Here is a 25,530-nt window from a genome sequence, read left to right as displayed (position 1 = left end):
GGCATGGTGGCTCATGCCTGTAATCCCAGCACTTTGGGAGGCTGAGGCAGGAGGATCACCTGAGGTGATGGAGATTCAAGACCAGCCTCGCCAACATGGTGAAACCCCATCTCTACTAAAAATACAAAAAATTAGCTGGGCATAGTGGTGGGCGCCTGTAATCCCAGCCACCCAGGAGGCTGGGACAAGCGAATCGCTTGAACCTGGAAGGTGGAGGTCGCAGTGAGCTGAGATCACGCCACTGCACTCCAGCCTGGGCAACAAGTGAAACTCCATCTTAAAACAAAAACAAAAAATGTGTTCAGAGCTGGGCATGGTGGCACATGCCTGTTGTTCCCAGTTACTTGGGAGGCTGAGGCAGATTGCTTAAGCCCAGGAGTTTGAGACCAGCCCGGAAACATAGCGAGGCCCTGTCTCTGGGTGGATAGAGGTTGGCAGCAGGAGGGACTGGGTCTGCCGCTCCAGGCCTGCCCTGGTGCCCATCTGTCCTGTCTACCCTCAGGGATTCCAGCAGAAGTTCACCTTCCACAGCAAGGAGATTGTGGCCATCAGCTGCTCATGGTGCAAGCAGGCAGTGAGTGGTGCCCCCGCCCCCAGGGCCATGCCCTGCACTGCTGGGTTTGGGTCCCCGAGTCCGAACACGGTCCCACTGAGCCCTACCCCTCACTCTCCTCAGTACCACAGCAAGGTCTCCTGCTTCATGCTGCAGCAGATTGAGGAGCCGTGCTCCCTGGGGGTCCACGCGGCCGTGGTCATCCCGCCCACCTGGATCCTCCGTGCACGGAGGCCCCAGGTGAGTACTTCCTGCACCTTTGATGCCCCCCACGTACTTGGGGTCTGCCAGCCACCCCAGCCTGCCCACCTTGTCACCAATGCCCCTGCTTCCCTTGCAGAATACCCTGAAAGCAAGCAAGAAGAAGAAGAGGGCATCCTTCAAGAGGAAGTCCAGCAAGAAAGGGCCTGAGGTCAGTCCCAGGCTGGGCAGAGGCTGCAGGGGAGCCGGAGAGAGGGGTCTGTTGCTCAGGGTACAGACCTTCCACCCCCGGCTAATGCTGCCAGCTGGCAGGGGTCCGCGTGGGCTCTGGGGCCTCTGAGGAGGGCAGGATTAGATGCCAGTTTCTGCCCTGTGGCCTGGTAAGATCTGGCCCAGAGGTGGTACATGAGGGTACACAAGGGGGGACAGAGTCACCCAAGGGGCCTGCTAAGGATGATGGTAGGGTGTCCTGGACAGGAAGGAGCTTACAGGCTCTCGCCTTGTCTCCCAGGAGGGCCGCTGGAGACCCTTCATCATCAGACCCACCCCCTCCCCCCTCATGAAGCCTCTGCTGGTGTTTGTGAACCCCAAGAGTGGGGGCAACCAGGTAAACGTGGCCTTGCCTCTCAGCTGAGGGCTCGGGCGGGGATTGGGGTCCAGCCTGTCTGCCAGCAGCTATTCCCAGAGCCCGTTCTGGCTTCTGCCCCAATCCCTCTTTCCCAGGGATCCTGAGAAAATCCTGTCCTTTCTTCACCCCTCACCCCTTATTGGCCCTGGTTCCCACAGTCACGCCCCTCTCCCTGTGCTTCTCCCACTTCGTCCCGCCACTGCCTGCCTGTCTCTCGGCTCCCGTCCCATCCAGGGTGCAAAGATCATCCAGTCCTTCCTCTGGTATCTCAATCCCCGACAAGTCTTCGACCTGAGCCAGGGAGGGCCCAGGGAGGCGTAAGTACTTGCCAAGGTTTTGTGGGGGACGTGGGGGGAAACTGGCCTCACTCCTGGGGTACAGCACACATCCCCTGACCCCACTGCCATCTTCCCATGAGCCCAGGCTGGAGATGTACCGCAAAGTGCACAACCTGCGGATCCTGGCGTGCGGGGGCGACGGCACGGTGAGCTCCCTGCATGGGCCAGCCGAGCACCAGGGCTGGGCCTGAAGCCGGGATCCCTGTGGGCCTGACCTGCCTCTGCTCTCCCTCCCCCAGGTGGGCTGGATCCTCTCCACCCTGGACCAGCTACGCCTGAAGCCGCCGCCCCCTGTTGCCATCCTGCCCCTGGGTACTGGCAACGACTTGGCCCGAACCCTCAACTGGGGTGGGGTAAGCACCCATAGGAGGGGGGTGCAGCTGGGGCCTTTCCAGCCACAGAGGGCTCAGTCCCTGCCTCCTCCCCCAGGGCTACACAGATGAGCCTGTGTCCAAGATCCTCTCCCATGTGGAGGAGGGGAATGTGGTACAGCTGGACCGCTGGGACCTCCACGCTGAGCCCAACCCGGAGGCAGGGCCTGAGGACCGAGATGAAGGCGCCACCGACCGGGTAAGTTGACCAGGGTGGGGTGGGGCAGGGAGGGCCACTGGGGACTGGGTCCCACTTTCCCACTTGCTGGTTCTGGGATCTTGGGCACGTCTCTTCATTTCTCCAGTTTCCACTTCTTCCTTGTACGATGGGAATAATAGTACTTGCCTCACAAAATGCTGTTTTTTTTTTGTTTTTTTTTTTTGAGGCTGAGTCTTGCTCTGTCTCCCAGGCTAGAGTGCAGTGGTGCAATCTCAGCTCACTGCAACCTCTGCCTCCCAGGTTCAAGCAGTTCTCCTGTCTCAGCCTCCTGAGTAGCTGGGATATACAGGCATGTGCCAACACACCTGGCTAATTTTTTTTTTCTTTCTTTCTTTTTCTTTTTTTTTTTGAGACAGAGTCTCACTGTCACTCAGGCTGGAGTGCAGTGGTGCAGTCTTGGCTCACTGCAACCTCCACCTCCCAGGCTCAAGCTATTCTCCTGCGTCAGCCTCCTGAGTAGCTGGGACTACAGGCACCTGCCACCACACCTGGCTAATTTTTGTATTTTTAGTAGAGATGGGGTCTCACCATGTTGGTCAGGCTGGTTTTGAACTCCTGACCTCAGGTGATCCATCTGCCTCGGCCTCCCAAAGTGCTGGGATTACAGGCATGAGCCACCACGCCTGGCCAGAAGATGCTGCTTTATTCCACAAACATGCACTGAGCGCGTGCTACCTGCCAGGCACTACTCTCAGCAGTGAGCAAAACCAAGCTCCACTGTCGTGTTCCACATGGCATGTCAGGAAGAAGTGTTAGGGGAGCTGACAGGGAAGAGATGCTGCCAGGCATGCAGGGAAATCCCCCAGGAGCCACCAGGCAGAGTAGGGCTGCGCCTGACAGCAGGTGAGCTGGGCTGAGCCCTGGCGGACACTGCTGACCAGGGAAGGCCTGTGAACAGATGGGCTGAGCTGGCTCGGCCACACAGGGCCCCTGGAGCAGGGACATCTGTGAGGCCCAGCCCTCATTTTGGTCCCTTGACCTTTTTCCAGTTGCCCCTGGATGTCTTCAACAACTACTTCAGCCTGGGCTTTGACGCCCATGTCACCCTGGAGTTCCACGAGTCTCGAGGTTGGCAGCCTCCCACTGAGGCCAGGGCAGGGTGGGCACAGGAGTGTCCCCAGGAGGGTCAGACCCTGCTCCTGCCAGTGAAGGCATCCATCCCAGCCCTCCCCCAACCCCACCTGGGCAGGCTGGGGTGACTCACTGGCCCCCCTGCTTATCTCCACCCAGAGGCCAACCCAGAGAAATTCAACAGCCGCTTTCGGAATAAGATGTTCTACGCTGGGGTGAGTGGGTCTGCACCCCCGCCTGTGCCCACCTCTTCTACCATCCGTGCCCCTGCCCACCTGTGTCCACCAGGCCCCAGGAGCCTTGCCGGGTGCTGGTAAGGAAAGATCTCGTCAGCAGATGGTGACGCTCTCTGTCTCTCACAGACAGCCTTCTCCGACTTCCTGATGGGCAGCTCCAAGGACCTGGCCAAGCACATCCGAGTGGTGGTGAGTGGGGCCAGGCTGCCGCGGGTAGGCGGGCCGGAAGGGAGGGAGGCCACCTGGCACATGCACCTCAACACCCTCCCCGCCCGCCTCTAGTGTGATGGAACAGACCTGACTCCTAAGATCCAGGACCTGAAACCCCAGTGTGTTGTTTTCCTGAACATCCCCAGGTGAGGAGGGGCCTCCTGGGGTGGGGGGATGGGGCCCTGCTGTCCTCTCCTGTAGAGACTGTGTTTTGAGGCCCATGTCATCGCCCGCCCATGCAGGTACTGTGCAGGCACCATGCCCTGGGGCCACCCTGGGGAGCACCACGACTTTGAGCCCCAGCGGCATGACGACGGCTACCTCGAGGTCATTGGCTTCACCATGACGTCCTTGGTGAGTGGGTGCTGGCCCCACAGTGCCTGGGAGCACAGCCCAAAGGTGGAAGGGGTCATCCACACTCGCCTCCATGGGCCACGGCAGCCTAGTTCATCCTCACCTTCCTTCTTTGTCTCGTTCCTCTGGCTCGAGAGCGGCACCCACCCCCTCTCCTCGCTATGCCTCGGGATACCTTCACTCCCCACTCTGACTGAGGAGTCACCCTCATTGCCTCTGCCCCCTCCCCTCCCCACCTAGGGTCTCGCCCTCCCCTCTGCCCTCTGACCAGGGGTCTTTGTTCTCTGGCTAGAGCTTCTGCTTCGGAAGGAGCAGAGCCTGGGGCCCGCCACCCCCAGCCCTGGTGCCATCTGACCCGAGCTTCCTGTGTCCACAGGCCGCGCTGCAGGTGGGCGGGCATGGCGAGCGGCTGACGCAGTGCCGTGAGGTGGTGCTCACCACGTCCAAGGCCATCCCGGTGCAGGTGGACGGCGAGCCCTGCAAGCTTGCAGCCTCACGCATCCGCATCGCCCTGCGCAACCAGGCCACCATGGTGCAGAAAGCCAAGCGGCGGAGCGCCGCCCCCCTGCACAGCGAGTACGTCCCACCCCGCCACGTGCCCTGGGCGCCGAGGCCAGAGCCTGCCCTCTCTGGGCCTTGGTTTCGCCATCTGTAAAAGGGGCTGACTGTCCCTTTGCCCCAGGGGTGTTGGAGTGGGGTTGGACCTTCTCTCGGCACGTGGTTTGGTGCCGGGCCGAGGGTGGCACCCAGGCAGGGCCCTTGCTGAGCCCCCGCTTACCGGCCCTGCCCGACAGCCAGCAGCCGGTGCCCGAGCAGCTGCGCATCCAGGTGAGTCGCGTCAGCATGCACGACTACGAGGCCTTGCACTACGACAAGGAGCAGCTCAAGGAGGCCTGTGAGTGCAGTGGGGTGGTCTGGCAGGGTGGCCAGGAGGGGCTGAGGCAGCCGGGGCCCCCTTGGGCAGGGCCGTGGGATGCAGCCAGCTGCTGACAGGTGCTCTGTCCTCCAGCCGTGCCGCTGGGCACTGTGGTGGTCCCAGGAGACAGTGACCTAGAGCTCTGCCGCGCCCATATCGAGAGACTGCAACAGGTAAGGGGTGGGGGCTTCCCCAGGTGCCCACCAAGAGGCTGGTGAGAAGTGAGGACATGCCCCTTCCTCCCGCAGCGAGCTCGCCCTGCAGAGCCTCCTCTGTGCTGGTGACCCTACTCCAAGTTCCCTTCCCTCCCTGGCCCCCACTCGGTCCCAGCCTGGCCTTTGCTTCTCTCAACAGGAGCCCGATGGTGCTGGAGCCAAGTCCCCGACATGCCAGAAACTGTCCCCCAAGTGGTGCTTCCTGGACGGTGAGTTTACTCCCAGAGTGCCAGGCTGTTTCCTGTCCCCTCCCTAGGGGAACCCAGGTGGGGGCAGCAGAGGACCTGGGCCTGGACATGGCACTCCCTGATCTTCGGCTGCCCTCTCTCCCACAGCCACCACTGCCAGCCGCTTCTACAGGATCGACCGAGCCCAGGTGAGCGATTGCAGGCCTGCTCCAGCCACAGCTGGTTCCGGGCCCCAGGGTCGCCTCTCCTGGGGTGCCTTCCCTGTTAGCTCCCCTGATGGGCTCACCTCTGTCCTCATGCCTCTGAGGGCTTTCACACTTGTGTGTGCACAGACTGGGTTGCGGCCCTGCCCTCCACACTGGAGAGTACAGCGTGGTGCCAGCCGGAAAGGCAGCCGGTACCTAGCAAAGGCTTGCTGAGTGGGCAGGAGGGCCTAGAAGCCCAGAGCCATCTAGGGAGACATAGAAGCAAAGGCACTCTGGCCAGGTGCCAGCTCATCTGGTAAAGGCTGGGCAGTCGGAGGAGGCATCAGGAATGGGAAGGAGTGGGAGAGGGACAGGCAGGGCCCCTTGCCTGGCCACCTCTTTTCGGTGTTTGTGCTCACAGCAGAGGCTTCTCCAGGTCTGCCAGCCTTGCTGCCCCTCGGCCCCCTCCGTCAGGTGCCCTGACCTCCTGCCCTGACCTCCCCCCCACAGGAGCACCTCAACTATGTGACTGAGATCGCACAGGATGAGATTTATATCCTGGACCCTGAGCTGCTGGGGGCATCGGCCCGGCCTGACCTCCCGACCCCCACTTCCCCTCTCCCCACCTCACCCTGCTCACCCACGCCCCGGTGAGTCCTGGTGTCCTGTTCCTCCAGCCCCCGGCTTTCAGTCCCACATGTAAGCCGATGACTCCGGAATCCCTGCTTTCAGCCCCTCCACCAGTTGACTAAATGGTGTCAACCTGCACCTGGCCAAAGGCCCCCCCCACCCCACCCCCCCCCACCCCCGCCCTGACGCCTTCAGCCCTGCAGTTCCCTGGGGAAGCAGCCTCACATCCACCTGGGCTCGCTCCCTGACTTCTACCTCCCCTGGACCTCATCCTTCAGCCAGTCCTGGCGGCCCCTGCCCCACCACCCGAGCACTCCCCCCATCCCCACTGCCGCCAGCCTGTCTGGCACCAGGGCTGCCATGCCACACCCTGGCCCCCAGTTCTTACATCCCTGCAGCCATTCGTGCCCTCCCACCCCCGTCTCCACACCACGGCCAACTAAAAATGCAGAGCATACCAGGCCATTCCCCTACCTAGAAGCTTCTTTCTCAGCATCCCTTTGAACTCAGGTTCTCCCCAGGCCCCCGGTCATTGCACTGGGCTCCCAGCCCCCTCCCTGCGTTCACCTCCACGGTCCTGCCCCACTCTCTTCTCCTGGTTCTTTGAGGCCTCAGGTTTTTGCCACCACTAGACTTCTGTCATCACTGCCTCCAACTCTTTCCCCATCTTTCCAGAGCTCCCCCACCCCCATCCCACTCAAATCTCAGCTTGGCAGTTTCCTCCTTGGAGAGGTCACTCCTAGGACCCCTTCTGCAGGGATGCCACACCACCTGTTCTGAATTCTGCAGAGCACCCTTGCTCTCAGAACTCCTTATTTATTTGACTTGTTTGCATCCGTGAACTAGAATGTAAGCTCCATGAGGGCAAGGGCTTCCTCTGCCTCGTTTCCCTGCTGTATCCCCAGTACCTGGAATAGTGCTTGGTGTGTAGCAGGCACTCAATAAACTGTGGAAAGGATGAAGACGCCCCCAGTTGGGGCTGGGGAGGGCGACCAGCTGGCCTGTGCCGTAGCTGGTCACAGCACATCGTGCTCTGTTGCAGGTCATTGCAAGGGGATGCCGCACCCCCTGAAGGTGAGGCCTCTCCCTCTGGGGCCCCTCCTTTCTGCCTGGTTGGGGGCAGGAGACTCAGTGGGGTGGGGATAGGGCCCAGACACAGCCTTACACAAACAGCCTTCGAGCTTCACGCACCAACCCAGCCCTGGGCGCACATGCCCGGCAGGCACAGTCCTGTCCACTGAAACACCAACCCAAGCCCAGGTCCCCGACTGCAGAGTAACGGGCAGGTGTTCCGTGCAGGTGAAGAGCTGATTGAGGCTGCCAAGAGGAACGACTTCTGTAAGGTACTAGCTCCAGGCTCCAGTTCCTTCCCCCAGCAGCTCCCTCAGGTCCTGGGGAGCAAGGCCTCTGGGTTGAGCCAAGAGCTGACCTGCTCAGGTGCTGTCACCTGTCATCCTCTGGCCCTCTGTGGGATCTCCAGTGATCGTCCCATTCCACCTTACCCTATCTCTGTCTAGGCCACAATAGATGGCTCCTAGTAGGGGCTTCCTAGCTCAGTCCACCAGTCCCTGGTGCTTAGAAAGGAGCAGGTCAGAGGAAGCACTGCTCCAGGGCCTGGTCACCAATGCTGCCAGGGAGCCCACGGGCTGTGGGGTGAGAGGCCCCTCTGGTGCTCCAGAGAGACCCACAGAGGCAACTCAGGAGTAAGATGTATGAGCGCACTCATTTCAGGCCTGTGCTGGTGTACCCGGCTGTGGGCCAGCGTGTGAGCTGGGGGAAGGAGGGGTGGCCCCAGGAGGCCCTGCCCTGCCATGCCTCCTGCCCTCAGCTCCAGGAGCTGCACCGAGCTGGGGGCGACCTCATGCACCGAGACGAGCGGAGCCGCACGCTCCTGCACCATGCAGTCAGCACTGGCAGCAAGGATGTGGTCCGCTACCTGCTGGACCACGGTGAGCCGGGCGATGGAGCCCAGGGCCTGGGGCCAAGGTGGGAGGAGGAGGGGCTGTCAGGCCTCTCTGACCACCCTCTCCCCTTCTCCAGCCCCCCCAGAGATCCTCGATGCTGTGGAGGAAAAGTGAGTATCTGGGCAGTGCAGGACCCTGGTCACCCCAGAAACTGCCCTTTTCCCCACCCCTCCCATTTTGTCAGGTCAGAGCCCGTAAACTTCCTGGCCACATCTGTCATCCCCTGGGCCACCCCTGTTGCCCCAAAGCCCCGAACTTTGTGCCTTTTCTGATGGCCCTTGGGAGACAGATGGGTGGATCAGGGGCCGGGATGGGGTACACAGCCAGCCCCTGCTCCCCCAGCGGGGAGACCTGTTTGCACCAGGCAGCGGCCCTGGGCCAGCGCACCATCTGCCACTACATCGTGGAGGCCGGGGCCTCGCTCATGAAGACAGACCAGCAGGTGAGCAGACGGCGGGCAGGGAGACCATGCAGGCACCAACCAAACCCTTCCCAAGGTCCTAGAGGAGAGCTGGGGCTGGGGGCTGTCCCTGGGAAGACACAGTCCAGACCCTGAGAAACCTGAGCCAGCAGGGGAGGAGCTGGTGGGCAGAGAGGCCTCCCTCCCGACCAGGCCACAGGGAGGTAGAGCCCCTGCCTCTCAGCCTGCTAGGGGGTAGGACTGCCTCTGGCCCCTGCTGATCGCAGCTCCCCCCTCCTCCAGGGAGACACTCCCCGGCAGCGGGCTGAGAAGGCTCAGGACACCGAGCTGGCCGCCTACCTGGAGAACCGGCAGCACTACCAGATGATCCAGCGGGAGGACCAGGAGACGGCTGTGTAGCGGGCTGCCCACGGGCAGCAGGAGGGACAATGCGGCCAGGGGACGAGCGCCCTCCTTGCCCACCTCACTGCCACATTCCAGTGGGACGGCCACGGGGGGACCCAGACCCCAGGGAAAGAACCCCGTGCCGCGCCCTAAGGAGCCGCCCAAACCTAGGGCTGGATTCAGGAGCTGGGGGCCTCACCTGTCCCCCTGAGGCCCCCAACGGACCCGGAGGCTCACAGGGGAACAGGACACGGCTGGGTTGGACATGCCTTTGCGGGGGGATTCTGGGTCAGGGCGCTCCCTGGCCGCAGCAGATGCCCTCCGAGGAGTGGAGGGGCTGGAGAGAGAGGGAGGCCTTCGGAAAGAGGCTTCCTGGGCCCCCTGGTCTTCGGCCGGGCCCTCAGCCCCCGCTCTTGCCCCACCCCACCTCCCCCGGGCTTCCTCCTGGACACTCAGCGCCTGCTGCACTTGCCCGCCCTGCCCTGCTTGGCACCCGCTCCGGCGACCCTCCCCGCTCCCCCGTCATTTCATCGCGGACTGTGCGGCCTGGGGGTGGGGGGCGGGACTCTCACGGTGACATGTTTACAGCTGGGTGTGACTCAGTAAAGTGGATTTTTTTCTTTTCTGCTTTTCTTCTTTTGCGGAGGAGGTCTAACAAAAAGCGGGGGCTGCGGGGTTGTCCTCGGGGTGGGGAACTGGATGCTGTCGACAGCACCTTCTCGGGTCCCCGGCTCCCGTTTGGGGGTGGGTCCCAGGGCCTGCCCGGTTCCTGACCTCTGCCCGACGGCCGCGTACGTCGGGGCCAGGGGCGGGGCCGATCCCTCCGGCTTCCCGCTTCCCGCGGGGAACAACAATGAAAGTGAAAGGGGTGGGGCGGGGGCGAGTCCGGGCTCTGTGGCCTATTTGCCCTGTGGCCTTGAGCAAGCCCCTCCCCCAGGCCTCGGGGGCTCTCCCGGTTTGGGGGAACCGGGTGAGGCAATGCCGCAGGCCCGGGGTCAGAGGGGGTGGGCACTTGGAACCGCCGCTGTGGCCAGGTCTGGAACTTCTCAGACGGCTGGTGTCAGCGCCAAGTTTCACTAAATCCAGGTCTGCGGGCTCCTCCCCCAGGACCCCCACTCGCCGTCCCTCCTGCCTGTGCTCCCGGAAAGGCACTGGGTGACCGCACCCGTGACTTTCTCTGGGGGTCCGAGTCCCAGACTCCCCTCAGCACAGGAGAGCGCCTCCCTGCCCACCCGCGGAAACGGCCCCAGGTGGCGCCCCCTCCCCAGTAGCCAGCAGGGCGCCAGGGCTGAGCCGGCCGTGGAGGGGAGCGGGCCCGGCTCGTTATACAGTCGCGGGGGCTCCGCGGCAGGCAAGGGAAGCCGGGGCCTGAGGGCGGCCCGGGCCCTGGCGTACGGCAGGGAATGACCCGGGATGGGGGCAGCGGGCGGCGGCTCAGGGAGTGGGCCGGGGGCCGGTGTGGGCGGGCGGGAAGGGGCCTGGGGCCGGGAGACCACTGCTCGGAAGATGGGGCCGGGAGAGGCCGCCGTCGCAGCGCGGAGGACACCGGCGGGGAGAGGCGAGGGCGCGGGGCCGCGCGCACGGACGCCGGAGTAGAAGCTCAAGGGGCGCGGGCGGGAGCGGGGGCGGGGACGCCGGGGTCGGGGGCGGTGCGGGTTTGAGGGGAGGGGGCGGGGCGGGTCCTTCCCTGGGGGGTGGGGAGAGGGGGCGGGGGCCCATGTGACCGGCTCAGACCGGTTCTGGAGACAAAAGGGGCCGCGGCGGCCGGAGCGGGACGGGCCCGGCGCGGGAGGGAGCGAAGCAGCGCGGGCAGCGAGCGAGTGAGCGCGCGGCGGCCCCCGGTCCTCCCGGCCGCGGCCGATCTGGGGGCTGGAGGCGGGGGTGGGGGTCTGAGCTGCGTCCTGGGCTCGAGGCGTCCCCCGGGGAGTCGCCTCTCGGCGGTGCGTCCGGGCTAGCGGCGAGGGGCCGCCCCAAGTCTTCCCACCGCCGCCACCCTAGCAGCCCGACTTGGGGCCTAGAAAGTGGGGCACGCGGGGGTGGGAGGGCCCTGCACGCGGCCCCCGGTGGGAAAGGGGACGGGCCAGGGACTCAGACTCGCGCTCTCCCCCCAGGATGCAGCACCGAGGCTTCCTCCTTCTCACTCTCCTCGCCCTGCTGGCGCTGACCTCCGCAGTGGCCAAAAAGAAAGGTGATGGGGGATGATCGAAGGAGGGCTGGGGACGGGCAGGCGAGGCCCCGCCACCTCTGGGCTGGGCCGCCTGGGTTCCCAGCCTGGAACCCCAGGAAGGCGGCCCCTGAGGGAGTCTCCCCATGTCCCCGTCCTGAACTCTGTTCCCCGCGCGTTGTAGACAAGGTGAAGAAGGGCGGCCCGGGGAGCGAGTGTGCGGAGTGGGCCTGGGGGCCCTGCACCCCCAGCAGCAAGGATTGCGGCGTGGGTTTCCGCGAGGGCACCTGCGGGGCCCAGACCCAGCGCATCCGGTGCAGGGTGCCCTGCAACTGGAAGAAGGAGTTTGGAGGTGAGGCGGGGCGCAGGCGGAGGGCAGGAGATGGGGGCACAGCCTCACCGAAGCCTGGGCAGACCCCTGGAGGGACGGCCGCGGGGTGTGCAGCGCTGACCCGGGCCGCTCTCCCACCAGCCGACTGCAAGTACAAGTTTGAGAACTGGGGTGCGTGTGATGGGGGCACAGGCACCAAAGTCCGCCAAGGCACGCTGAAGAAGGCGCGCTACAATGCCCAGTGCCAGGAGACCATCCGCGTCACCAAGCCCTGCACCCCCAAGACCAAAGCCAAGGCCAAAGGTCAGCGTGAGAAGGGGGTGGGGCTGTCCCAAGGGGTCTGCTCCCCCCCTCTCCCGCCCCCGCCGCCTGTGAGGGGACCATTCCAGGTTAAACCTTAAGTTTTGAGTCCTGGCCAATAGCTTCCTGACATCGCCTCACTTGGCTTCCCTGCCTGGAAAAGTCTAGAGATGGTCACTACAAGAGGGGCGGCAGGTGATGCTGGGGACATAAATCTTCCCTGGCCCAAATAGGGACCAACTCAAGCTACTCCATTGGAGCATCTGGCTTAGGACCCAGGGAAAGTTGTCCTGGAACGGCTTGCCTTTGTCAGCTCTCCAGCCACGGGCAGCATTTGGTCAGCTCTGCCCTTTCTAGTGTTGGGAGGAGGTCACAGCCCACCCTGGGCCTCTCAGCTCACTCCTGACTCAGCTCAGCGAGGCCAACAGGGCACGAGTGAACCTGCCCGCTTCTCAGGTGAGGCTGACGCTGTCCAGGGCTGCTGTGACCAGGACCGGAACTGGAAACTTGAAGGTTTTCTGATCCCAAGTGGAAATAGGAAGCTGGGGGTGTCCGATGTCCACATCACAATGGCGGCCCCATCCCTTGCTTCCGGGTCAGCTGATTGGAAACCACTAGGGGGCAGAATCTTCTCCTCCTTCCCTGATGCCTGGGTGTTTGTGGAGCCGGCGGTCTGCAATGGGTCGGCCTGTTGATATGGTATTAATATTTCTTTCTTGTTTTACAGCCAAGAAAGGGAAGGGAAAGGACTAGAGGCCAAGCCTGGATGCCAAGGAGCCCCTGGTGTTACATGGGGCCTGGCCCACGCCCTCCCTCTTCCAGGCCCGAGATATGACCCACCAGTGCCTTCTGTCTGCTCGTTAGCTTTAATCAATCATTCCCTGCCTTGTCCCTCTCACTCCCCAGCCCCACCCCTAAGTGCCCAAAGTGGGGAGGGACAAGGGATTCTGGGAAGCTTTAGCCTCCCCCAAAGCAATGTGAGTCCCAGAGCCCGCTTTTGTTCTTCCCCACAATTCCATTACTAAGAAACACATCAAATAAACTGACTTTTTCCCCCCCAATAAAAGCTTTTCTTTTTTAATATATAAAAGCCCCTTCCCAAGGAGTTTGCTGTGGAAATGTGTTTGGGAGTGGGAAGGTGGGGAGAAGGACCAGGCTGTAGGGACTGGTGGGTTTCAGGGGTTGGGGGCTTGGTGGTGGGTGCTCTCCAGAGCTCATGGAAAAAGCAGAACAATTACGAAAATTTCTTCTAGGGCCCCCGAAAGGGTGCCTGCCATCAAGTCGCCTAAGCCTCTCGGTCCTCATCTCCCCCAGGGACCAGGGCTGGGGAAGGGAACCTGGCTGACTCACTGGAACCGCCGCACCCATCTCAGCCTCGCCCAAAGGTCTTTTGATCCAACCCACAGCCAATCAGGAAGGTTCTACCCATTGGGGGAGAGCAGATGCGGGGGTTGCGTGCCTACCTCACTGCCCACCTCCCCCTTCCCACTGTCATGGAAACCCGAGTGAGCCACCAGGTCGACCCCTTTCCTCTTGCCTGTGTGACCCAGGCCTCCACCCTGCAGAAGCCAGAGGGCGAGAGGTTTGAAGAGGGCGGATGGGAATGCCGCCCACCACAGCCTCACCCTGACTCGATGTGCGACCTGGGACAGCCTTCTAAGGCTGGGGCCGCAGGGGGCTGTCTTCTGAATAAGCGGACCACTCTCAGCTCAGCCTGGGATCGGAGGAGGCCAGACCTCAGTTCCTGAGAGAGAACCCCTGACCTCCCAGCTGCCCTGTTGTAATGTGACAAGGGCAGTGCTGCTGGGGTTGGGGGGACCTGGCCTCCACCATACCCACCCAGAACCTGGCTAAGTAGCTGCAGCCAGAGAGTTCTGCCCCTGGAGTGGGATTTGGGGAGAGGGGGCTGAGCCTACATGCAGGGTGCAGGGGGGCAGAAAGCACCGATTACAGCAGAATGGGGGACTCCAACCCTTCTACTCCCATCCCAAGCCTCCTTTTCCAAGCACTGGTCCCTCTGTTCCTCCTGAGGGGCCCTGGGCTTCGGCCCCCATCCAGATGTCCATTCTCTCAGCACTGCTGATGGCCACAGTGGGGCAGGTGCCCACCCAGGCCAGTGCCCCGCAGCTCGTGGAAGCAGGGCCACAGAGGTGGGCCAGGCAGCCCCAATTCAGACATTCCCTGGGGTGAGCCTCCTCAGCCTGAGCAGAGAGCTGGTCTCTGAATGCAGCCAGAGCCTCTTCTGAGCTTCCTCCTCAGCAAACATGAACACGGAATGGTGCCTGCAACTCTTCCCCACAGCAGGTGAGCCGTGTGGTCCCCCAGCAGACGCACGCAACACCAGCACCTCCTAGGGCACTCCTGCCTGCCTACCTGGCAGTGCCAATGTTCCGATACTGGCACAGCAGCAGGTGCCGGAAGGTCTTTTTAAAGGTGGCGTTGCACAGAGCATAGCAGGCAGGGTTGATGGTGCTGTTGACGTAGCAGAGCCAGTAGCCAATGGACCACACTGTGTCAGGGATGCAGCTCTGGCAGAAGGTGTTCACCAGGACCATGACGTTGTAGGGTGTCCAGGTGAGGATGAAGGCTAGCAGAATGGCAAAGATCGTTCGTGTCACTTTGCGCTCCCGGGCCGCCATCTGCCGCTTCTTGCGCACCTGATTGCGAGCGATGCTGGCGAACTTGCGGGCCACGTTGGCCGCAGGGCGCATGCCAGCAGGCGTGGCAGGCACAATCTCAATGGCTGTCACACACTCATTGCCTGTCTGCTTTGTCACGATCTGGATCTTGGACCATTTGGAAGCTGGGTTGAGGGCCCGCGGCTGCAGGGAAGGGGCGGGCATGGCGGGTGTGGTGGCCTCTGTGGTGGACAGCTCTGTGGCTGGGCGTTCCTTGGTGTTCTGGGTGGCACTGCCTGAGCTGGACTCATTGGAAGTGTCCTTGTCAGTCATGGGGCGTGGTGGTGGTGGCAGTGCCGGCGGGGGGGCCTCCTCCAGCTTGCCGTTGCGCAGCTCCTCCCGGGCGGCCTCCCCGGGTGGGGGCTTCTTGACGCTCTGCTTCATTAGTGGGCTCTTGAGGAAGGCCAACGTCTTGGCTTTCTTCTCCTTCGGGCCTTCGGGCCGGTGCTTGTGGACTCGGCTGCGACTGGCCAGGGAGATGTGGATGTACAGCACCGTCATGATGACCACAGGCAGGTAGAAGGCAGCGATGGCTGTGCCGAAGGTCACTGCTGGGTTGGACAGGAACTGGATGAAGCACTGGTTGTCGGGCACTGTCCTCTTGCCCACCACAAACTGCCAGAACAAAATGGCAGGCGCCCAGAGCACGAAGGACAGAACCCAGGCAGCGGCAATCATGAGGCCTGCCATCTTGGTGGTACGCCGCGCAGGGTAGGTGAGGGGCTTGGTGACGCAGAAGTAGCGGTCAAAGCTGATGATGAGAAGGTTCATGACGGAGGCATTGCTCACCACGTAGTCCAGGGCCAGCCACAGGTCACAGACCACAGCGCCCAGGGGCCAGTAGCCCTTGATGATGTACACGGTGTAGAGGTTCATGGAGAAGGCGCCTATGATGAGATCAGCACATGCCAGGCTGAAGAGGAAGTAGTTGTTGACTGTCTGCAGCTGCCTGTTGACCTTGATGGACAGCATCACCAGGATGTTGCCCACGACAGTCACCAGGCTCAGGGAGCCTGTCACTGTGGCAATGAAGACCATTTCCACCGTCTCGTAGCGATTGTGGGTTGATGACGTGACCAGGCGCACGGACTGATTGCCCGAGCTGCCATTGACAGGTGTGAAGTTGGCCATGTTGGTTGTCAGGGGTGGGTAGGCCGTGTCTGGGGAGGAAGGGGAGAGAAAAGCATGAACTGCAGAAGGGGATGGGGGGAGTCATCTGGAGGCACACTGGCATCAAGGTGACAGGGACACTCCCTGTCAGAATGTCTTGAGAGAACTCTGTCCCGCCATCCCGCATTTGCCCATTCATTCAACATTAATTGAGCACCTACTACGTGCCAAGCCTTGCTCAGGGTGCTGTGGCTACAGAAGTGAATAAGACACACATGGCTCCCTGCCTCCTGGGGAGAGACACGCAAACACGTGAGCCACAAAAGAAAAAAAGACAGGGCGACAGGAGAGTGAGTCAGAAGGCAGGACAGGCATGACTCCTTGCTGGGTGATCAGGGAAGGCCTCACCCATCAGGTCATCAGGGTGATGGGGAGCCAGCCACAGGAGGACCTGCGGAGAGTGGCCCTGCCAGGGGCAGTGGCCACAGCAAAGGCCCGGAAGCAGCACAAGGCCTGGACAGAGGCCAGTGTCGGGGGAGCTCAGGGAAGCAAGAGGAGGAGGAGAGTGGTCCCAGGGGCCCACCAGCATGTGGGCTCTGGAGAGAGGTGTTCTGTTCATCCCCTTACCCACTCAGTCATTTCTTAACACCTGCTCTCCAACCTCTGTAGAAGGCACTGGGACAAAGGCAATAATAGGGGTATCTATTGGCACCTAACACTGATGGTCTACTAAGTGCCAAGCACTTCTGACACTTGAAAAAAAGTGTCTATTTATTTATTTATCTATTTATTTGTAGAGACAGGGTCTTGGTATGTTGTCCAGACTGGTCTAGAATCCTTGAGCTCAAGTCATCCTCCCACCTCCTGAGTAGCTGGGACTCCAGGTGCCACCATGCCTGGTAACACTTTTTATAGTGTTAACTCATTTCATCCTCACCACAAACCTATGAGGTAGATACCATTGTTTTCCTTTACTACTTACAGATGGGGAAACTGAGGCACAGAGCTGTTAAAAGCCTGACGAAGGTTTCACAGCTTCTTGCTTTATTCTGCTGGTGGGGATGAGTGCGGGGTTAGATGGTGAGAGGAAGGCAGTCCCGGAACTAAGAGCTCTGGCTGAGGGAGGCCAAAGAGCTCGAGGAGCCAGAAGGCTTTGCAGGGGACCAGAGATGGCGCCTGGAGCTGGGCACCCCAGAGAGGAGGAGAGTCCCTGCAGAAGGGGCCTCGGGAGGTACCTGCCACTGTCGCATCCCCTTCAAGGAGCCCTCAGCTCCAGCCACAGGGCATGCAGCTGGGAGGGAGGCAGTGCAGGGGTCACTAGGGGTTATCAGAGACCCCTGAGGCCCAATTGGGGACCCATGAGGTAAAAAGATTGTCCCAGAGGGAAGAGAAGGGCTGCCAGGGCCGCCCCTTCCCTCCGCAGTCCACTCCCCACACTGGCGGCGCCCTAGCTGGAGTCCCCACCACAGGCCCTTCCCTGAGCCTGCCCTCCCTCCCACCAGTCTCCTCTTAGCTCTCCTCCCCCTCTTCCTCTTCCCTCCATGTGAGGGAGGCCCACGCCAGCTCCGAGTGCCAGGGCAGCCGCTCAGCCCAGCCTCCTTCACACCCGCCAACACACACACCGCTCCACAGACGCACGCGGGCCCATCACAGCCACGCCAGCCCAGCAGGCATGGTCGGATACGCAGTGCTGTGCGTCTGTGTGTGAGAGGAAGAGAGGGCGCGGCAGCCGGCTGTGGAGGAAGGAGGACTAGCCTGCAGCCTGGGCTCCGGCTCTGTGGCCACAGACAAGCCACTGCGCCTTCCTGCACCTCTTTCTCATTCGCAGAATAGGGAGATCCTGGAGGTCCTGGGAGATCCTTCCCAGCAGCTATAGGGATTAGCACCTAAACTTGATCTCTATACATAAACACAAAAATGCACTGCAGGCTGGGGCCAAGGGTCAGGGTAACGGCCCCAAGTCTGACCCCAGCCCTTCTATTCCACCATCGCAGATACAGACCCAGCCTCCTAGCCTGATAGTTCAAGTTCTCCTCTTCTAAATCCTTGGTTCGTAGGAGGAGAGGCTGAGGGCAGGTATTGTCACCCCCAAGGTCACACAATGAGTCAAGGGCAAAGATACTGCCCTCTCTCGGGGTCCCTGACAACCCCATTTGGCTCTGAGAGCCTCTGAAATAGAAACTCAGGTGTCACTCTCTGCCCTGTCCCCTCCAGCACCAGGAGGCTGCCCTCCCGCAATCACTCACGTGCAGGAGGGGACAGGGCAGGCAGGAGCAATCAGTCAGCCAGCCCCAAGGAAGCTCACTTTAGCCTCCCAGGGCAGGATACAGGCCAGCAGGATGATAACAAACGGGGCTAGAAGTGCAGAATGTGAAAACATAATAGCTCTTGTTTATTGAGTGTTAACTGTGCGTCAGGAACCCCTCTGAGCTTTTAATATAGATTATCTGGTTTAATCCTTACAACAACCTGAAAAAGCAGGTATTATCAGTATCCTCATTTTACAGATGTAAATATCCTCTTATAGATGAGAATAATGTTAATCAACTGGCCCAAAGTCACCAGGTTAGGAAGTAGGGGAGTGGGCAGGAGAAGAACCAGGAAACCTCCTTCTTAAGTCCAAGGTACTACTGCTCAGAGTTGACCTCCTGCCTCCGCTCCCCTCTACCCGAAAACCACACAACTGAGGGACTGTCCAGGTGAGGCTTGGGTAGGGTCCCCTCACATTCCTGCTGGCTTCTCGACTTAGCTTTCCCAGAAGACAAGCGATGGTCTTGTCTTCTCCCAGATCCTGGTGGCCAGGCTGAGCCGGGACCACTGGATGGCCTGTGGTTAAGTCCTGCTCTTGGCCCGCGTGAGGGAGCTGCCAGGGCGAGGCTCAGGGTCTCCCCGACTCCCGACTCCGCCCCGCCCCAGCTGTCATCTTTTTGGACACCTCGGGGTCACCCGCAGACATTCCGACAGCAGCCCTCTCTGGCGCCTTTCCCTGGAATCCAGATGCGCCTGGATCTGGGGAGCGAGCCGCCGCCGCCAGGGCTGTGCGCACCGCTAGATGGCAATGTCGGTCCCTGGTGCCCGCTCCGGACCTAGACCGTGCGGCCGCCGTTGGCCACCGCCCCCAACTCCAATACGACTGCGAACCCAGAGGAGCCCTCAAGCAGAGCCTCCCGGGGAAGGGACGTGGGTTCCCCTCGCCAGGCCCCGTGGGACGCCGCCCCAGAGCTGCCCTCGGCTCCGCGCGGGGTTCTCGGGTGGGAAAGTTGAGGGAGCCCGGATTCCACCCGGCACCCTGCGAGGAACGTGTGGGTGGGAGCGCGAGTGCGAGTTCTGTTTGTGTGTGCCTACGGGGGAGCGCGAGTAGACGCTAGTAGCTGTCTGCATGTGCGTGTGTGTGCGCACGGCCACGCCTGGATACCAGTGCGCCCGTGAGAGCGCGTGAGCATGCCTCGCCGTGTGGACACGTGCATGTGCATGCGTGTGCGTGCCTAGGGTGCTGTGGCCGGGAGGATGCACACGGTTCGGGTGCCTCTACACCTGTGGACTTGCATGCACAAGCAAATGCAGGGCAGAGAATGGGTGACCGGTTACATTCCAAACGCCCCTGCCAGGAGACTCAGCTGTCCGCCTGAGCGCGGAGAGGGTCGGGCCAGGAACCCGCGTCGGTATTGCACCTGGCCTGTGGGTGAAGGGTCGTGCGGATGAGGAGGCCAGACTACTAGGGGCTGCGTGCAACGGGCCACCTAACTTTGGGACGCCGTCTTAGCCCGGTGCCCAGAGGTGTCCAAGTCCTTAAAGATGTGGCAGAGTCGCAACCTCTGACTGACATCTGTCGTGGGGCCTCTGCGAGAGTCGCTCAACCCAGCCTTGAGGGACACCAGGCAGGCTCAGCTCTGCGTGCCCCTAAGACGAGTTATTGCCAAAAGCAGCCCAGTCTCGCGGCGAGAGGGCACCGGCAGTGCATCCACAAGGCGGAGGCCTGGACGGAGCTCGGGTCAGGCGAGTGCAAGACTCTTGTCTTCGCTCCTCACCCTGCACCCTACCCCAGAGGCACTTTCTAGCCCCCCTGACCAAAGTGGGCACCCAGTTTCTCACGCTAGGGTCGGGCGGGCCTCGAGGGCCGGGTTTTCCTGGGCCATCTGGAGGCTCCTCCATGTCTCCGCCGTGGTCGAAGGAGCCCTGGCTCTCGGGTGCCCCGCCCTCCCTCCAACCCCCTAGCACGCAGTTCCTGCAGCCTCTGGGCGTGGGCACTGTGCTTTTCCGAGTCCTCGACACCCCTCTTTCCCGGGTGAGACCGGAGGGGGTGCTCCGGGCGCCCGTGGGGTGGTTTGGGGTGTAGGTCTTCAGTTCTTGGGCATTCACTCCATGGCTCTGGGAAGGCTGTGGTCCCTGGATCTGTCCCTGGGGCGGGAGAGGAGACTCCAGAGTTCAAGGGAGGGAGAGGCGAAGATTTGGCACCGACATTGTGCCCAACACTTTCGTTGCGGGGCCGGAGGAGGGGGCCTGTAGCTGGAGGACCCCAGCTTGAAGGCTGGGCAGCAGCAGGGGGTAGTACTGGAGTGGGGGAGGGGTGTCGGGGAGGGCAGGGGTGTTTTCCGTCGGGGCTCAAGGTCGTAGATGGAGGACTTCAGGGGCCGGAGTGGGCTGGCAGCGCGGGGGCAAAGGGGTGGAGGGAGAGGGAGGGCGGGGAGACGGCGGGAAAAGGGCTCTTTGGGGCTCCAGCGCCTGGTGCCCTGCAGAGCCGCCAGTGGGAGGGCTGGAGTACCGGGTCCCACCCCCGACGGCTGTCCCTGGCTCCGTGGGGGCTGTGGGCGGGCACTCCTCCGCCCCCGACATCCTGGATGCCCACCCCTTCCCACGGGCGCACCCGGGCGCACCTGGAGAAGCCTCTGAGAGCCCCCGGCCTTGCTTCTAGCTGGGTCCCCCAGCCCCGGCTCACTGCCGCTCCCGGCACCGCGCTCCCCCCGGGGGGTGTCTGGCGCCCTGTTCCAGTCGAACCCACCTCTGGGGAGCCTCAGAGCGTCCCGGGGACCTGCTTCCTGCTCTTCCCGGCGAGCCCCCCGCCCCCGCGCCGCCGCGGAGCCACTTACCCGCCGCCTCTGCCCAGCTCCCCTCACGCCAGACAGACGGCGGGACGGACGCGCGGCCCCGCGGGCCAGCGGGGCAGGCGGCCCGGCCGAGGGCCGGGGGCGGGGACGGGGTGTCGAGGGGCGGCCCCTGCTCCGCCCGCAGCTCCCGGCGCTGTGGCTCCGACTCGCGCTCACGCTCGCACTTTTCCCCGAGCCGCGTGATGTCACGAGGAAGCAGCCAATCGTGGCGGGGCCGCGCCGCCCGCCCCGGGCCGGTCACCCGGCGGCGACGCGCGGGGGTCACCACCCGAGGCGTCGGAGACCCCGGCGGTCCGCGACCCTCTCGGGGCCGGCCTGCAGCTCCCCGCCCGGGCACAGAGGGCGCCGCCCACGGCCAGCGGCGCAGGGGAGCAGGGGGCGCTGCCCTCCGGGGGGTGGGGGTGTCCGCGTTGTCATGGGGACGCGGCGCCCCCTCGCGGGCTGGGGAGGGAGCTGGCAGCCGGGTCCGGCCGCTCTCCCGCCTCCGCCCTGACCATACTCCCGGGACCCTGAGCTATTTTCGCGCCTCTCCGGGACCTCAGCGCCCTGCGTGGCCCCACTCGCGGTTTGGCCGCGAGGCACAGGAGTCTGACCCCAGCGGGAGGCTACGGGTGGGTGGGGCGGGCTGCGCCGCCAGGGATCCGTCGGGGCCGAGGTCCGGGAGCTCCAGCCGCGCCGCTGCGTGCCGGCCGGGCCGCCCGCGAGGAGGGGGGCCGTCGGGGCCTGGGGAAGCGCAGGAGCGGGTGGACTGGAGGGGGTCGTCCAGGGATAGAAGAGCCCACCGCGGACCACTCGCCGGCACCCGCTCGGCTCCCTGCTTAGCGTTCCGGGCCGGGAAAGGGGCGCGCTCCCGCTCTCCCAGTCCCGGGATGGGACGCGCTTCCAGTCCAGCCGCAGCCTGGACCGTGAGTTCACCGCCGCCTGTGAGGGACAGTCGGTTGCCCAAGGTCGCCGGGGCCGGAGCCCGGGACAAGACCCCGGAGAGCGGGCAGCCAATCTCAGAGGTCGCTAGGAACCGCAAGGGCGGTAGCCTCAGGACACGGGGTCTCGCCCAGGCTGGGCCGACATTGGGGCGGCTTCAGCACCTCGGAGAGCTCCCCGCGCCCGGGCCCAGCGGCCTCTGCCGCCTGATCCCGCTCCAGCGCTTCTTCCTCCGAGAGCGCCCTTCCAGGGGGCCGCTGGGGTCGGACGCTCCCCACTGCGCCCAGGACCGAGGCCTGTAACCCCAAATTCTGATCGCAAACATTCGATTAACCTTAAGACGTCTGGTTTCTTCTCTCGGGGAAACAACTCAAGACCCTCCCCCGAGGGCCGGAGGTGGTGAGGGCGATTGCCGGGGCGGCGGTGGAAGAGAGGCAGGAGCCTCTTGGCAGAGAAGGGGAGGGAACTCGAGTAGAAGCCAGCGCTGAGGGGCTTTTGGTATGGGGTTCTTCGCGCTGAACCCGGAAGTGGAGGTCGGGTCCCCAGAGCTCGCGAGCGCGACGGCTGGGGTTGGTCGGAATTGGGAACTTCAGGGCTGGGGTTGGTTGGCTAGAGTAGGAAGCCATCTTCTGTTGTTACATGAATGATTGGGTCTCCCAAGACCTCATAACTGGGGTGAAAGAAGCACTACTGTTCTTGCCCCACTTCACAAATAAGGAAAGTTGGTTCATAAGACCCTAAGACGGCAGTCCTGCACTTGTTCCACTGCCATATCCCTCCCAGAGCCCAGAAGAGTGTGGTACGCCTAGGAGGTGAGGGTTGTGGAGGAGGAAGGCAGATCCTTAAAACAGTCAGATGAGAAAACAAGCAAGGCCAAGGGCAGGAGGCTGCAGACACCAGACACACCTGACATGCCTCCAGCTACTGACTCCAGCTCTTCCAGAAGCTGGCAAAGTCACTTTAATTTCTCCACAATCCCTCTTATGAAGGGGCTTTTGATCTCCCTCAATCTCCCAACCCCAAGAACCCACGGTGGAACCCTGGAGAGCTGAATTGGGAACAAGGGGACATGGTGGTTTCTCTGCTCTGCTTTTGATGCCACTAGGTCAGCAGACAAGTAACATAATTTCTCTGAACCAATTTCCTCACCTCCAAAAGGGACTGTCCCTATCTTTGCCCTGGTGACGCCACAACCTTGTGATGTGTGAGGGGCCTGCAAAGGTTTCACCACCAGAGAGGCTCTGTTATTGGGCAAGGGCTTTCTAAGGAAAGGGGCTGGTTGTGGGGACAGGGAGGTGTTGACAAGGGCCTCCAATGGGGGGCAGGGAGGTCAGGGAGGGTGACTGGCACCATCCAGAGACAGCAGAGTCAAGGCCTGGCAGGTCCACATTTGGACCATCTTGGCCGGGTGGTGGCTCACGCCCATAATCCCAGCACTTTGGGAGGCCGAGGCAGGCAGATCACTTAAGGTCAGGAGTTTGTGACCAGCCTGGCCAACATGGTGACACCCCATCTCTAGTAAAAATGCAAACAAAATTAGCTGTGTGTCGTAGCACACACCTGTAATCCCAGCTACTCAGGAGGTTGAGGCATGAGAATTGCTTGAACCTGGGAGGCGGATGTTGCAGTGAGCCGAGATTGTGCCACTGCACTCCAGCCTGTGCGACAGAATGAGATTGTCTCAAACAAACAAACAAACAAAAAACCCAAAAAACAAATTTGGACCACTTTATCCCTAGGGGCCTTGCCATACCCTTTTCTCCAAAGCAACATAACAAGTCAGGGTTCCATTGTTTCTCCTACACCTTGTCTTCCTTCTGTAGAAATGACAGTGGCTGAGGTGTATGCTCTGGAATCATACACTACCTGGTTCAAACCCTCTGCCAGTTGTGTGCTCTGGGGGTAACAGCAGTAATGACCTCAGAGAGTTTTTGTGAGGATTGAGAAAGAACGCACATTGACTCCTGGCACGTGGTTTAAACAAATTAACAAGACCCATTATCAGACCAAGGAATTATTCCTCCTACGGGTGGTGGGGAGAGGATGTGGGGCAGTGGGCTCCTTTCTCCTTCCATCCTTCAATGCTTAGCTCAAATCCCACTTTTTTTTTTTTTTTTTTTTTAAGAGATAGGATCGGCGGGGCACGGTGGCTCATGCCTGTAATCCCAGCACTGTGGGAGGCCAAGGTGGGCAGATCACCTGAGGTTGGAAGTTTGAGACCAGCCTGACCAACAGAGAAACCCTGTCTCTACTAAAAATACAAAATTAGCCGCGTGTGGTGGCACATGCCTGTAATCCCAGCTACTACAGAGGCTGAGGCAGGAGAATCGCTTGAACCCGGGAGGTGGAGGTTGCGGTGAGCCAAGATTGCGCCATTGCACTCCAGTCTGGGTAACGAGCGAAACTCCATCTAAAAAAAAAAAAAAAAAAAAAAAGAGAGTCTCACTTTGTTGCCCAGGCTGGACTTGGACTCGTGGGCTCAAATGGTCCTCCCGCCTCAGCCTCCAAAGTACTTAGGGACTACAGGTGTCTAAATCCCACCTCTGAAAGGAAGCCTGCCCTAACCATTTGTGTGCTCTCTGGGCTTGAATGATTCCAGAGTACAGAACTAGAAGTAACTTTGAGGTTGTGTAATACAAGCCCTGCATCCTAACAAGGGAAAGTGAAGCCCAGAAAAGGCAAATGGCTTGCCCAAAGTCACACAGCTAAGTGTCGTGTCTTTCAGTCCAGAGTCCACTGTTATACATAATTTTCTAGAAAATGAGAGTCTTCCTAAATCTTGCCATGGTTCTGTATTTCTTGCTTGCCAACTTATCTTTTGGTTTTGTCTCTGTTGGAGCAGAACCTGGAATTCTGCGTGCCCCATGGCATCAGGGACAGATTTGGGCGCACAAAACAAACAAAAACCTCAAAAGTACGTGCTACTGGCAAAAAGCCCTGGTACTGCTTGGATTTTCCATTATAGCTCTTGAAGACTTGGGGCAAATATCCTTTTCCCACTTGAGATGGAGTTGCACTCTGTTGCCCAGGCTGGAGTGCAGTGGCACGATCTTGACTCACCACAACCTCTTCCTCCCAGGTTCAAGTGATTCTTGTGCCTCAGCCTCCCCAGTAGCTAGGATTACAGGTGCAAGCCACCACACCCGGCTAATTTTTTTGTATTTTTAGTAGAGACGGGTTTTCACCATGTTGGCCAGGCTGGTCTCGAACTCCTGACCTCAACTGATCCACCCGTCTTGGCCTCCCAAAGTGCTGGGATTACAGGTGTAAGCCACCACGCCTGGCCAGCTGGAAGCTTTCAAGCAGTCAAAACCCACGAATAGAGCAGGCCTTTTGGCCACTGTAGGGAAGACACAGTTAAGGAAGATCTTAACAGCTAGCAGCTGGCACTTTGCCTGCAGATAGGACCAAGCCCCACCGCCTGCCTGGCAGGCTGGACACCTGCTGTGCATGATTTCCCAGGACTGGGGGGGATCCAGCTTTCTGGCCAGTTACATCGCTTCAGGCCTGTAGTCCTGGGTGGGAAGCTATTAGGATGAACAGCCTTCTGTCATTCCTTCCTACATACTCACCCGGCCACTGGAAGGTGGCCCCAGTCTGTAGCAGACCCCAGGGAAGCAGGAAGTTGTGGCATACAGAGAAGTGGTATGAAGCAGAGGTGGCAGCCCTCACCTGACCAGTTCTGGCGAAGGGGTCAGATGGGTCCACTGCACCCCACTGGGAGAGCACCAGAACCCGAGCCGGGGGAACGTGGGCCTGGCCCAGTTCAATGCCCCTCACTTCCCAATCCCCACCCCTCCCCCATCCTCCGTGGAAATAAGAGAGAGGAGCCTGGC

The 25,530-nt window shown here is 61.5% G+C and overlaps 3 protein-coding genes across 22 annotated transcripts in view; 2 read left to right on the top strand and 1 right to left on the bottom strand.

The window, feature by feature from the left end:
- DGKZ (diacylglycerol kinase zeta) overlaps positions 1-9,708 on the top strand; it is a 48,688-nt gene extending 38,980 nt beyond the window's left edge. For 9 of the 16 annotated variants that reach the window (XM_073016868.1, XM_073016872.1, XM_073016880.1 and 6 more), the window contains 25 exons: positions 503-574; positions 677-793; positions 894-965; positions 1,266-1,361; positions 1,617-1,699; positions 1,806-1,866; positions 1,960-2,073; positions 2,150-2,290; positions 3,301-3,379; positions 3,542-3,597; positions 3,745-3,807; positions 3,901-3,974; positions 4,071-4,182; positions 4,559-4,758; positions 4,977-5,077; positions 5,192-5,271; positions 5,453-5,522; positions 5,649-5,689; positions 6,197-6,336; positions 7,359-7,390; positions 7,616-7,659; positions 8,048-8,265; positions 8,357-8,390; positions 8,623-8,722; positions 8,984-9,708. In XM_073016868.1, coding sequence (XP_072872969.1) covers positions 503-574; positions 677-793; positions 894-965; positions 1,266-1,361; positions 1,617-1,699; positions 1,806-1,866; positions 1,960-2,073; positions 2,150-2,290; positions 3,301-3,379; positions 3,542-3,597; positions 3,745-3,807; positions 3,901-3,974; positions 4,071-4,182; positions 4,559-4,758; positions 4,977-5,077; positions 5,192-5,271; positions 5,453-5,522; positions 5,649-5,689; positions 6,197-6,336; positions 7,359-7,390; positions 7,616-7,659; positions 8,048-8,265; positions 8,357-8,390; positions 8,623-8,722; positions 8,984-9,009 — 2,226 coding nt within the window. In that variant the 3' untranslated portion in view covers positions 9,010-9,708. The remainder of the gene's footprint in view (positions 1-502; positions 575-676; positions 794-893; positions 966-1,265; positions 1,362-1,616; positions 1,700-1,805; positions 1,867-1,959; positions 2,074-2,149; positions 2,291-3,300; positions 3,380-3,541; positions 3,598-3,744; positions 3,808-3,900; positions 3,975-4,070; positions 4,183-4,558; positions 4,759-4,976; positions 5,078-5,191; positions 5,272-5,452; positions 5,523-5,648; positions 5,690-6,196; positions 6,337-7,358; positions 7,391-7,615; positions 7,660-8,047; positions 8,266-8,356; positions 8,391-8,622; positions 8,723-8,983) is intronic. The other 7 variants (XM_037999439.2, XM_037999440.2, XM_037999443.2 and 4 more) reach the window with 1 other exon arrangement.
- A 338-nt stretch (positions 9,709-10,046) lies between these two features.
- On the top strand, positions 10,047-12,985 carry MDK (midkine). 4 transcript variants are annotated; one of them, XM_008000178.3, is made up of 5 exons: positions 10,047-10,171; positions 11,197-11,273; positions 11,434-11,601; positions 11,722-11,883; positions 12,608-12,985. In XM_008000178.3, the coding sequence occupies exons 2-5, from the start codon at positions 11,198-11,200 to the stop codon at positions 12,631-12,633; spliced, it is 432 nt and encodes a 143-aa protein (XP_007998369.2). In that variant the 5' UTR covers positions 10,047-10,171; position 11,197; the 3' UTR covers positions 12,634-12,985. The 4 variants fall into 4 exon arrangements, with proteins under 4 accessions (XP_007998369.2, XP_007998385.1, XP_007998378.1 ...); XM_008000194.3 differs by lacking the exon at positions 10,047-10,171 and adding an exon at positions 10,239-10,335; XM_008000187.3 differs by lacking the exon at positions 10,047-10,171 and adding an exon at positions 10,800-10,905.
- On the bottom strand, positions 12,779-20,913 carry CHRM4 (cholinergic receptor muscarinic 4). 2 transcript variants are annotated; one of them, XM_008000215.3, is made up of 2 exons: positions 20,668-20,913; positions 12,779-15,718 (listed from the first exon to the last, which is right to left on the bottom strand). In XM_008000215.3, exon 2 carries the CDS (start codon positions 15,687-15,689, stop codon positions 14,250-14,252), a length of 1,440 nt encoding a protein of 479 aa, XP_007998406.1. In that variant the 5' UTR covers positions 15,690-15,718; positions 20,668-20,913; the 3' UTR covers positions 12,779-14,249. The 2 variants fall into 2 exon arrangements, with proteins under 2 accessions (XP_007998406.1, XP_007998413.1); XM_008000222.3 differs by having other exon boundaries at positions 20,756-20,913.
- Between the last annotated feature and the right edge of the window lie 4,617 nt (positions 20,914-25,530).

The sequence above is a fragment of the Chlorocebus sabaeus genome, chromosome 1 (assembly GCF_047675955.1).
Source record: "Chlorocebus sabaeus isolate Y175 chromosome 1, mChlSab1.0.hap1, whole genome shotgun sequence".
NCBI lineage: Eukaryota > Metazoa > Chordata > Mammalia > Primates > Cercopithecidae > Chlorocebus > Chlorocebus sabaeus.
The sequence above is the reverse complement of the archived record's forward strand: the minus strand, read 5'-3'. Positions and strand labels throughout refer to the sequence as shown.